The 12745-nt window shown below is 42.0% G+C and overlaps 1 protein-coding gene across 4 annotated transcripts in view; it reads right to left on the bottom strand.

The window, feature by feature from the left end:
- Positions 1 to 712: 712 nt before the first annotated feature.
- SLC36A2 (solute carrier family 36 member 2) overlaps positions 713 to 12745 on the bottom strand; it is a 29568-nt gene continuing 17535 nt past the window's right edge. The window contains exons 8-10 of one of the 4 annotated variants that reach the window (XM_017640727.3): positions 6724 to 6890; positions 4638 to 4807; positions 713 to 2165 (exon numbers count right to left, since the gene is read on the bottom strand). In XM_017640727.3, coding sequence (XP_017496216.2) covers positions 1894 to 2165; positions 4638 to 4807; positions 6724 to 6890 — 609 coding nt within the window. In that variant the 3' untranslated portion in view covers positions 713 to 1893. Of the gene's footprint in view, positions 2166 to 2439; positions 3359 to 4637; positions 4808 to 6723; positions 6891 to 12745 lie in introns of those variants that run through there. The other 3 variants (XM_073230421.1, XM_017641447.3, XM_073230422.1) reach the window with 3 other exon arrangements.

Raw genomic sequence — 12745 nt, 5'->3', positions numbered from 1 at the left:
GCTGGTTTGTGCTTATTGCCCTGGCATAATTAATAATGCCTTTTTTCACTAAAGTATCCTGGTTTGCATGATAAATTGCCTGGTCATTTTTTGATGATAATTAGTATGTAGGAAAGATGATGGTTGAAAATAAGCAGAAAAGGGCTTTTGCAAATGTTCTCTTAAGACTGAGGCTGAAACAAGCATGGGTCATTCCATAAACCACAGAGTATGATGAGAAAGTCCCTCCTCTGGGACTACAGATCTGCCTATAATAACTGCCTACTTGGCTATCTAGGACACTTTCCCCAATTTTTGTATCTTAGTGGGGAGGGAGGGAGCAAATACTACCTGGAAAGCTGAGGTGGTGTCTCAGGTTGACTGGCCTCTGGCTGCCAGCCAAGGTCAGAAACTAGAAAAGGCACTGGAATGTCAAGGCAGCAGGACTGAGTGGAACAAGGGCCAGATTTTAGTGTTGGGAGACCCAAGTTTTACTCAAAGTCCAGCTCAATGGCACCACCTATGGAAAGTCATCCTCAGTGTCCAGAACAGTTAGTACCCCCCTTGCTCTTACAAAGACCTATCATGGTGATGACTTCATTGATTACTTGTACTTCTTCCCCAAGGACAGCAAACTAGCTCCTTGAGGGCAAGAATTCTTTTCTCACTCTCTGCTGTATCTCCTTTAGAGAGATGTATCCCTTAGCTTTTGCTGCATAAAAACTCTCACACCTTATGGTTTAAAACTACAAACATTTATTTCTCACAATTCTGTGGATCATCTGGGCAATTCTTATGGTCTGGGTCAGCTTGACTGGGAATAGATATAGTCTAGGAAGGCTTAACTCACGTGTCTGGAAGTCAGCAGGCTAGTTGATCTGGGGGACGGGGCTCAAGTGGAATGATTTCTTTCTGCTCCACATGGTCTCTCATCCTCCAGTAGGCTAGCTCAGGCTTCTCTACCTGGTGCTCTCAGCTCCATAGCGTAGCAAGAGATGAAAGTCCCGTGGCACAAGCCGTCACCAAACCTCTGCTTGCATCACATTTACTAATGTCCCACCGGCCAAGGCCAGATTCAAGGGGAAAGATAATAGATTTCACCTCTTAATGGGAGGAGCTGCAAAGTCACATTGTAAAGAGGAATTTGTGGCCATTTTTGCATTCCACTACAAAGAGCCTTGATTTATACTTGGCATACCTACCGGTAGTCAAGAATGCTTTTTGCAAGAATTCAGAGGTAAATAATGCCAAATGATGTTACAGTACACTACCCGCCAGCCTGCATTACTGCATCTATTCCATGCCCTCTACCCATTATTGGGATCTTTGAACAGGGCCAAAACTTTATCCAGTAGTTTAGAAAGTTTATTGCCCTTGACTTAAATATGATGGTTCTTTTCTGAGAGTTACAGCTCACATTGGACCTCTTGGTCCTATCCTTCTTGACACTGGAGTTATGCACACTTTTCTGGATTGCAGATTATGTCCATACTCCTAGTCTTTCCTCTTTGAACATATCAGGAAAAAGGGAAACCCTTTGCCTTTTGGAGTAAGAGTCAGCTTTAGGTTGTCCCTCTTTCTGCTAGAGGCTGAGACTTGGGTGCCCCCTGGTGGCTTCTTCTTGCATAGCCCTACTCAAGGTGTGAAATTCGTCATGTGAATTGCCAAAAAGTTGAAAGAATCAAGAGTCCTTCAGGGAAAGTGCTCAACACAGTGGAAAGCTAGAGGTGGAAAGAAAAGGTATAAAAATAAATTTTTAAGAAATTACCATGTAGACCTTGTAGATGAGTCCTTGCTTGTTTCACAGTGACTTGGCCCAGACAAAAGGTTAAACAGCAAAATAAAGATAATGCATATAAAAGAGATCCATATCATTACAAGTCAGGTGCTGGTGGGTAAGGAGCAGGACCATTCTCACTGAATAAAAACGGTAGAGTTGGAAAAGGTGTGAGGGTCTTTTGACTGGATCAGATTTTCCAGGGCCTCATACGTCCCCACCACAAAGCCCACGAAGCCCAGGATGCTGATCAGGGCGTCCTTGGCGATGGTGAGGGGGCTCATGCCCTCCGAGTAGTAGGTGGTGATCTCCAGGAGGGGCGGGATGATGAGGGCGAGGGCACTGCCGCTCACGGAGCCCACCAGGGAGATGACCAGGTCCAGGCGGGGGATGAGGATGGCCAAGATGCCTGTGGGAGATGATACACGATAGATGGATCTTCCCAGACCTAGTTAAGCTTTTAAAGTCTGTTTTTAAAATCCTTAAAACATAAACCAGTTGTTTCTCATATATTTAGTTACATAAACAAAAAGTTGAAAGTCCTGGAATATCCCAAATTACATTCACTAGAGGTTACAGATTAAAAATTTGGTGTGTCTCTTTCCATTTGGAGGAAAATTTTTCTCTGTACCCACTTAGGTTTAGTGACCAGGGGTCTGTGAATTTAACTGACAATAGACAGATTAGCAGGGGAAAAGACAAAGTTTATTTAGGGCTAGGGAGCCTTCAGACAGACTGGTTCCCTTGGAACGAAAGATAGGGGTTCATATGCCCATTTCATAAGGGGAAAGAGGGGGACAGAAAGAGCTTCTACACAAGAATAATTGGAAGGCATTACAGTTTCAGATAGCCTAAGTAATCACTCAGTCTGTGATAATGGTTAATCCCCTTTCTGGCTGAAAACCTACCAGAGAGTGGACTTATGGCCATTTTTCAGATGGTCCTGTTTAATTCAGCAAAGGAAGTTCAGAATAGGTTTTCTTTTCCCCTGTGGCTGCTGTTTATTCAAATATTTTTAGCTTGAGAATCTTTATGTCACTGAATTCCATTTTGGATATCGACATATTCAACACTGATTAAGATCTTACTTCATAAATAACACTAAATAACAGTGCTGGGAACTCTCCCAACTGTTTGGGGAAAATCAATGTATTAAACAGACAAGAATTTAAAAAACAACCCTGCCTTCACAGAGCTCACATTTAATAATTAATATGACTATTAGCACCTCTTACAATTAGAATGTGAAAGTATTTATAGAGGAAAGGGGTCTTCATTTGGAACAAGACCTCAGGGTCTTGTTAAAGTGTCTTCACCAGGTTTTACATACATGGCAGAAAACATCTAATGAAAAAACAGTAAAGCTACAGATTTTGAAATTACATATTTTTTCTTAGGCTGTTCTACAGGCCTGAGCTTTTATGTTTTTTACTTTTCTTGATAGAAAATTTCAGCCAAGAAAGCCCAGAAGCCTCCCCAGGCCTCCCGTGGAGGAGGAGTGTAGTGTAATAAGAGAATGAAGACGGATCTGGAAAGCAGGCCACTAGCTTCTCCTGTGTGGCTTTTGTTGGTCTCTACCTTTCACTCAGCTTGTTCTCTCATCTGCAAAATGAGGATAAATGACATACATCTTTTTAGGTATTATGGTTCATATTGCAAATGGCATTAAAGTTTTAAATTCATTTAAACCTAGATAATCGATTCAATTGACGTAAAGCCCTCAGAAAAGTTATCCTTAATATTCAGTTTATTTACTCATCTAGACTGACTGGGGCAATGCATAAGGGAGTCAGTTTTAGGCCTTAGGAATTTTTATCTTTATATTTGGGGCAAATTCCTCCATCTTTCTGGAGTCTCAAAGGTTCAGTGTCCTTGCCTCCCACAGTAAATTGGGAACAAATCATTTCAAAGGAAGAAAATCAATGCCCAGTGAATTATATGAGCTGGTCTAGTCCAGCAAGAAGCAAGAATTGCTTAGAATCACAATTTAAAGGCAGCTTGGGGACAGCTGGGCCATGTCACACTCAGGGCAGAATTTCTGTCATCTCAGCTGCCCCTGCTAAAATACTTGCCGAGATGTGGCACCCTGGGTCACGGGGCCTGGACTGTGAGGAAGGGTGTGGGAGGGTGATGGGGCCACCTGAAACCAACAGGTGAGCACAGGGGCATCCAGGGAGCCAGTCTGGTGGACTCCTGCCAATGGGCAATGTGACCCTAGGCTTGCAAATCATTTTTTTCCCCAAAAAAACATTAGAAATCTGGATTTGTGTGTGAGATCTCCCACATTTTTAATGTTGGCCCAAATTTATACAATATTGTAAGAGTCAAAGAAACAGCCTCTGCTGCTAGATTAGACTCACCTGCCGCCATTTTCACCCTCTGTCCTGGAGGTGACGGGCACTGGCTCTGAACTTAGAAGACTTGGGTTCAGATCCCACATCTGGCACTTTCTGGCCAATTACTTATCATTCCCTGCTTCAATTTTCTCCTTTGTAAAGTAGGATTTATCAAAGTCTTACCTCATAAAAGTTCCTGTAAGACTGAAAAAATACTATGAAATATGGACTAAAAAGAGCTTAGCACAGTGGCTGGCACACAGAAGGTGCTTAACAAATACCAATTCTTATCATTATGATTATTGCTTAATAAGTTGTTTCACTCTCTCAGACTGGACACCAGTAAGTCTGTCTCATTAGGTGTATGTATATAAGAATCAGGTTGTCCCTGAGGCTTGATGAGTCACTACTTATAAAGCCTTAGTATATCCCTGAAATACAGTGAGTGCTCGGTCAGTGCTGGTTGTCGAGACTATCATTTACCACATGGCTGATTCCTGGTAGTCCTCAGGAAAGAGCGACATTTTGCTCTGCCTGCTACTCACATGTCAGGCAGACCATGGCAAAGCGGATGGACAAGTCCACAGGCACTGCCCAGCGCTTTGACACCTGGGAGACGGCGAAGGGGATGATGATTTTCGCAGGGACGTAAAACAGCAGGGCATAGGTACACATGATGCCAAAGATGTAGAGGAGCTTGACCGACTGGTACAGCCTGCAGGACAAACCAGAGAGGTGCTCTCTAAGGCCACTGGGCTCTGACACCCAGGCCCCTTGGGACATTTACCTCTGACCTTTGGGACAGCCCCTTGGGCTGCAGTTTTCTTGTCTGCAAGTGATGAGGAGGGGCCTTCTAAGAGCCAAGAGGGAATCACGGCAGACACACAGTGAAAACAGGTTAAGGGTCATGGACTTGAATGGAAGCAGTTCAGAGGGCCATCTCTAAATAAAAAGAATCTTGATCCTGGGTATATAAAATACCTTGCAAAGGCGCTCAATTTTAGATTTTAGGAAAGAGAACCTCAGGCCAGGTACCTTGCCCAGGGAGAAAGAAGTGATAAGTAGCAAAGACCAAAAAACTTGGGTCTGAAAGACTCTGGCCCCTTGTGACCTCTGTCTGTTCTTGGAAATTCTCTGGATCCTCCTAAACTCAACAAATGCATACAGTAGGCTGGGAGAAATGCAGAATCCTGAATCCTTGGGGGAAGACAGTCTACGTACAGGGTTATATGGAGTCAGGAAGGAACAAGAGAGGCAGGTCTTAGACTAGGGGCAGAAAGAGCATGTGATGGGGCATGTTGAGTCTTATCAAAGCCTTTTTTGACCTATGGAGTATGACTCCTTTCCTTTAGTCCATTAATGTAGTACATGCGTCTCCCATGTCTAACGAGCCTGTGTGTATATCTATATTTAAGCCATTCCTTAAGAAGACTAACTTCCACATTTCTGTGCTTCTTGCTAGCCCTACTGCCTGGAACACCACTGAACTCCATTTCCATTTGTTCAAACCCCACCAAAGTGGTGTAATTCCTTTCTTTTGAGAAGGTATCAGATGATTTTAGATATGCCCAACTTAATCTTCATGACAACTCTGCTTTACAGATGAGGAAACTGAGGGTTAGAGAGGTTAAATTAAATAATCCATGATCACCAGATAGGAGGCAGTGCAACTGGGACTTGGATGTACGAGTGCCAGTGTTGTCCTTATCTGGACAGAATTGTCTTTCTGGATGATGAGATTCCTCGTTGTCTCATTCCAATGCACTTTCTTTTCTCAGAAGTCCCCAAGGTCTCTTTGCTACTCTGGAGGGCTCCTTTTTCTCTTCTGTACTTGTGTATATACACTATCTATCCCTCCTCCATTCCCACCGATCACAAGCTGGGGAAGGAGTGAAGCTGAAGGTCATCATCTATTCACATCAGTGCCCTCTAACCCCTGTGTCTCGACTGGCATCTGCATATAATTGGCATGTAATAAATGCTTGATGAATGCCATTTATCAAATTGGGAAAGGGGCACCATTTAGGCAATTAAGACCCCAAGTGACCCTTAAAAAAAATAGGCATCCTGTGACATGCCTCAGTGTGGGAAAAAATGCTGCACAATGTAGTATGGGCTCGTGTCTACTTAAATGTAGCACTGTTGAAGTCTGGGTCAGCTGTTATGTGAATTGGATGCATTTGAACATAAAACCTTTCAGTGGTCTCCCCAGATTAGTTCTTGTTTTACTATTTTTTAATCCCAGCTACCCGGACTTGGGAGATATGCACCATCATCTGTGGCATGAAAGACTGGGTAACACAGCCTTAGTATATGTACTTGGAAGTGAGTGTGGCCATACCCTGACTCCTATCTCTGGAACCCCACCCTTCCCTTCTCAGGTGACCACGGACTCTCACTTCTTCCCTCTATTCCTAAATCATATCTGTCTTCGTACTAGGCTATCAAGGCCTCACTCAACATGAAGGGCTGTTGTTGAAGGAGAAGCTTCCTGGACAGAGAATCCAGAACCTGGGGTTTCCCGTGGAGGCCATCGAGACCTCAGGGCGCTGTGTGTGGAAGGGGGGAGGAAAAGACTTGTGTGTCCCTGCAGAGCTGAGCTCCCCCCCACCTGAGGGTATGTGATATTACCAGCAGTTGGGCAGGTTAAGGGTTATGCTGGCCTTAATGCCACTTCCAAACCGCAGGTAGCCTAGAGTCCCGATGCAGACATACAGGGCAGTGACAATGGACATTCCCAAGGACAGGATGGCTGGGAAGCGGCGGGAATCCTTCATCTTGTTCTCCAGTGGCAGAATCTACAAAGACGTCACAGTGTACAAAGGAAGAAGAAGAACGAGGACCGTGAATATGAAAGCATCCGCTTGTGAGTATGCACCCAAAAGAACTGGAACAGAAACTTGAGCAGATATTTGTACAACTATGTCCAGAGCATTATTCACAATAGCCAAAAGGTGGAAGCAACTTAAGTGTCCATTGATGGATAAATGGATAAACAAAATGCAGTCTATACAAACAATGGAGTGCTACTCAGCCTTAAAAATGAAAGGACATTCTGACACATGCCACCACATGGATGAACCTTGAGGACATCATGCTGAGTGAAATTAGCCAGTCACAAAATGAGAGAGAATGCATGATTCCATTTACATGAAGTACTTGGGGTGGTCAAATTCATAGACTCCGAAAATAGAATGAGGCTTCCAGGGGCTGTGGTAGAGGGGAATGGGGTGTTATTGTTTAATAAATATGGTTTCAGTTTTGCAAGATGAAAAAGTTCTGGAGATGGACGGTGGTGATACTTTCACAATAATGTGAATGTCACTGAATTGTATACTTAAAAATGTTTAAGATGGTAAATTTTATGTTAGGTATATTTTACCACAATTATCAGAAAAAAGGAAGGAAGCCCTGGAGTCACAATATGAGCCATGGACAGTTTGGAGCTGGAAGGGCCTCTCAGGGTGTCCCAGCCAAGAAGCTCAGCCCCCGGGGTAGCCCAAGCCGGCCAGGGGACACGCTGTGTCTGGCCAGCAGAGTCTTGTCGGCCACTGCCTTCCTCCATTAGTGAGGCCCACTTTGCCCGCATGCTGACATGTATCCGGGCTCTTCGTCCACACTGCCTTCCAAAGGCTTTTGAGTTTGGGACTTGTAGTTTCAGTGCACTCAACCCTCTCTGTACAGATGCAGAGGTGGAGACTCACATCCCAGTGAACTGGTGGCAGAGGGCCTCCTGGTTTCCCACCACACATGTCCCCACATGCTGTGTTCTCAGGACCCTTCTCCAGAGGCATAACTGGCTCTAGGAACGTCCAGGTTGACAGCAGCCTGCCTCCTGAGCCTGCTGGGTACCAAGGTCATGTCTGTCTTTGGAACCAATCCTCTGGCTCTCACTCCACACATTTATTTCATCCTCAGACTTCTACCAGCTAAGAGCCCACCCCCACCCCTCCCTCTCCTCCGTGATCAGGCCATGGGCTAAGCACACTTTAAACACATCATTAGGCTGATTTGCCTCTCAGTTTCCTCACCTGAAAACTCACTTTTGGAATTTTTTTGAGAATTACATGGGGACCATATGGCACATAGCAAGGGCTTAGTAACTATTAGCTGTTATAATTTTTTATACTGTGCAGATCACAACTCCACGGAGTTGGGACTTAGGTAATTCTTACTTTACAGATGAGGAAAACAAGGCTCTGAAGATGAAGAAACCTGCCTCAAGGAAGTGGGGCACTGCTAGGCTGTGGACTAGGGCTGTCCTCCGAGTCCAGGTATACTTCTTCCATGCAGGCTTGCCTGATCTCTGACAGCACTGGGCATGTTCATCACTCAGTAGGAACTTAGCATCTGTTCCCTCGAACTCTTAACTCCTGTTTTGTCCTACATGCATCTGTCCCCATGCAAATGGAAAACACTTCAAGCGGGTGCCGCATCAGGGTCACCGCTGTGCCTCTCTGCTTTCTTCTGCGTTAGGGGCAGGTTTCTGGTTGTAGCTGTTGCTCAGGAAAATGTCTAGGGGATTATGTGGAGAGCAGACAGTCGGACCTGAGTTTTCCCACACTGCAGTACATTTCTGCTGTGTAAATTCCCCAGGTGAAAAATGTTTCAGAAGGCTTGATCATACTCAGTAGTTGGTGTTCTCTCTCTCTCTTCCTCAACAATCAAAGAGATAAATGGCTGTTCACATAAAGTGGGAAGGTCCCTGGACTGGGAGTGAGGAGCAACTTGGTTTTAGCCATAGCTGAAGCCGTTCACAGCTGGTGGCCTGGCTCAAGCCCTTTTCCCTTTTTGGAGCTTAGGCTCTGCTTCTGCAAAATTGGAGACTGGCCTAAAAGATTTCTAATGGTGATTTGAATTCAGACACTAATAACCATTAGCACATAGTAGGTGTTCAATAAATATTGAACACATATTACCATCATTTAGTTGGGGAATTAGGGTTCAAAGCGTAGTCCATGGCCAAAGTAAGATTCCAGAACATTCCACCTCCAAATTTATTTGCTCAACCACTGCACTTTTTGCCATGACTGTCCAAAATTCTAAATATAAAGTGCTTCCTGTTCTATTAAGATGGTGTAAGTACACTCTACCATGTCTCCCTCACTGATAAATACTAAAAGCCTTGGGAAGAATACAGAAGCAACTATCCATGGACTCTCAGAAGTATGTAATAGTGGGTGGATTGACCAAAACTAGTAAAAATGGCCATTATGACAGTAAGTTCCCAGATTTTTTTCCTTCCTGTATCCCCCAGTTTAGACACACAGGGACCCTGAGTACTAGAAAGATGCAGACAGAGATAACTCTTAGAGAAACCCTCTTTCTGGCCAGAGGACATGAATAGGTGGCCCTGTGGGACAGAGCATGGAAATAATCCCTATGTTTTTGTTTCTTTTTATGCCCTCAAGGCCACACACTAAAACATGTCCTAGCAGAGCAGCATTCTGGTGTATCAGTGACTGTGACGGTCACATAGGCACCTAAAAGTCTGAGCCAAGCTCATCTCTAAGCAAGGAACTAGGAAAAGGGGCCTTGGGAGCCAATGAACGTGGGGGGAAATCAGCTCTGGTATATTAATTGTAGGGTCTAGAGCAAAATGCAAATGCAGGGTTTCTTGGTCAAAAATCAAAAATTTCAAGATGATGAAAGCAGAGCATTAAACTACAAGTGGGATCCTTCCACACAGGTTGCATGTCTGTGAAGTTGGCCATGGGAGGAATCCTTATTATCTATTTATCTTTCTTCCCTCTTTTCTTTCAGTGCTTAATTCCTGAGCCAGACGCAGTCACAGAAAGTGCATACGAGTGTAGGGAGCTTAAAACCCTGGTTTTCCAGACACAGGACCAGAAAAAGGAGCTAATGGGAGCTGGTGAGTATGCAAGAAAACATGGAAAGGATGGAGCTGAAGAAAGTGATCCCCTAAATCTGTGAGTGAAGTCCTGGGCTCAGTCCTGGGCTGCACATGGTAGAATTGATGTGTAGCCATCAAAGCAGAGGCTTTGAAAACTGAACTATTGCGTAGACCACCATCTATATCTCAGCCGGCTGCTGGGGGGGCACAGGCATGGTGGAGACAGGTATCACTGCGAAGGCTTTGAAAACTCATCTGATACTGGCACCATGGCCCATGAAGGTGGATCAGAACCTGTGGTCTGAATCAAACCAGACTGACTGTGTGCTAAAATAAAAAAATCAACATTCTCCAGAGGATTTTAACAGGCTCCAAAATCTCAAAAATAATATTCAAATATATAATATACAATCTAAAATTACTCAACATACAAAGAACTGGGAAAATTTCAACAAGTTGTAAGGAAAAAGACAACAGATGCCAATCCTAAGATGATTCATATGTTGGAAATATAAGACAAAGACCTTAAAGCAGCTATTAACAACCATCCCCCATGAAGAAAGGGAGAACAGTATTGAAATAAATGGACAGATCTAAGTTCTTGGCTAAGAAGTAGAAGTTATATAGAGGACCCAAAAGAAAATTTTAGAACTGAAAAACCTCACTGGAGGGGCCCAACATAAATGACAGAACGTGGTCTGTGAACTTGAAAATTGATCACTAGGAGTTATTGAATCTGAACATAAAAGGAGAAAAATGATTTTTAAAATGAAGAGAGCTTCAAAAACCTGTGGGATGTGTATCAAAAGGTCTAACATTTGGATCATTGGAGTCCCAGAATGAGAATAAAAAGAGATTGATGAAGAAAAAAAGTTTTGAAAAAAATAATGGCTGAAAACCTTCTAAATTGGTTATAACTCATACATCTACAGATTCAAGAAATTCAGTGAATTTCAAACAGGACAAACTCAAAGAAAACTATATCAGATTTACAATATAACTCTATTACTACAGTAGATGTGCTAAAAACCAGTGTTAAAAAAAAAGACTCTTGGAAGTAACAGATAAAAACAATATATCACCATATAGGGAAACAATGATTCAAATAATTGCAGATTTCTTATTAGAACAACTGAGGGCAAAAGGATGGGAAACCATATTTTGAAAATGCTGAAAAAAAGGAAGAACTGCCAACGTAGACTTCTATATTATACAAAAATACACCCCATTAATAAAGGCAAAAGAAAGACATTCTGAAATGAAGAAAATGAAGAGAATATGTCAGCAGCAGATGCTAACTAGGGTTCTTCATGCTGAAGAAGGAAACTTGTGAATTCAAGAATAAAGAAAGAGCAAAAAAAGCAGTAATTATCTGGGTAGATAAAATGGACTATTTTTCTTCTTGTAACTTTGTTACAAGTTGTTGTAAGTGAGGGTTATGTATGATTATTGATGGCCAAGATTATGACATAGTCTGAGGGTGTTTTAAATGTGTTTAGATGTAATGTATATAGAAAACACAACATAAAAGAGGGGAGAGTAAAGGGACCTATGTGACTGTTTACTAGAAATGATAAAATACTAACTCTATGAAAAGTTATATATGTTTATCATAATCTCTAGAGCAACCACTGAAAGTATTATAGAAAAAGATACAGTGAAAAATTAAACAGGAAAATTAAAGTGGAATACTAAAAGTATTTAAACAATCTAAAAGAATGCAAGGTGTAAAACAAAACATTATTAATCACAGACCTATTAACCATGTAATTATGTAACTGCAAGGGGTTTAACTACACCAATTAAAAGACACAGATAGTCAGATTGGATTAAAAAAACAAGACTTAATTATATTCTCTCTGTAAGAAATCCACTTTAAAATAGATTAAAAGGATGTTTATCTTAAGAAAAGAAAACTGTGACCTATACTGTTTATGAATACAGATGCAAAATTACTTAACCAAATACTACCAAACTGAATCTAGCAGCACATTAAAATGATTATGTACCATTACCAAGTGGGATTTATCCCATGAATACAAAGGTGGTTCATTATGATATGAAATCATTTCATAATTGATATGAAATCAGTTAATTGAACATCATATTAATAAACTGAAGGGGAGAAAAAAATCTACATCATCACTTCAATTGTTGCAGAAGAAGCATTTTACAAAATCCAACATTCTTTCATGATGAAGATACTCGGCAAACAAGGAACAGAAGGGAACTTCCTCAACCCAATAAAGGGCATCTATGAAAAATCCACAGTAAATATCATATTTAATGGTGAAAGACTGAAACTTTCCCCTAAGATCAGGAATAAGACAAAGATGTGGATTTTCACCACTTGTGTTCAACACTGTACTGTAAGTTCTATCCAGGGTAATGAGACAAGACACAACAGACATCCACATTAACACACATGTCTGCACACACACAAGTACTGGAGTTGCTAAACAGATTCAGCAAGTTGCATGATAGAAGACCAACATACAGAAATCAGTAGTGCTGAGCTAGTAATGAACAATCTGAAGAAGAAATTTATTAAAATTCCATTTGCAACAGCACCAAAAAGAACAAAATACTTAGGAATAAATTTAACCAAAGAGATGCAAGACTTGTACATTGAAAACTACAAAACATTGTTTAAGGGATTAAGGGAGGACCTAAATAAATGGAAAGTCATCCCATGTTTGTGGATTGGAAGACTCAATAATGTTAAGATAACAATATTCCTCAAATTCATCTATAGATTCAATGAAATCTCTATCAAAATTCCAACTGCCTTTCTGGCAG

The sequence above is a fragment of the Manis javanica genome, chromosome 1 (genome assembly GCF_040802235.1).
Source record: "Manis javanica isolate MJ-LG chromosome 1, MJ_LKY, whole genome shotgun sequence".
Taxonomy (NCBI): Eukaryota; Metazoa; Chordata; class Mammalia; order Pholidota; family Manidae; genus Manis; species Manis javanica.
This window is presented reverse-complemented; position numbering and strand designations above follow the sequence as displayed.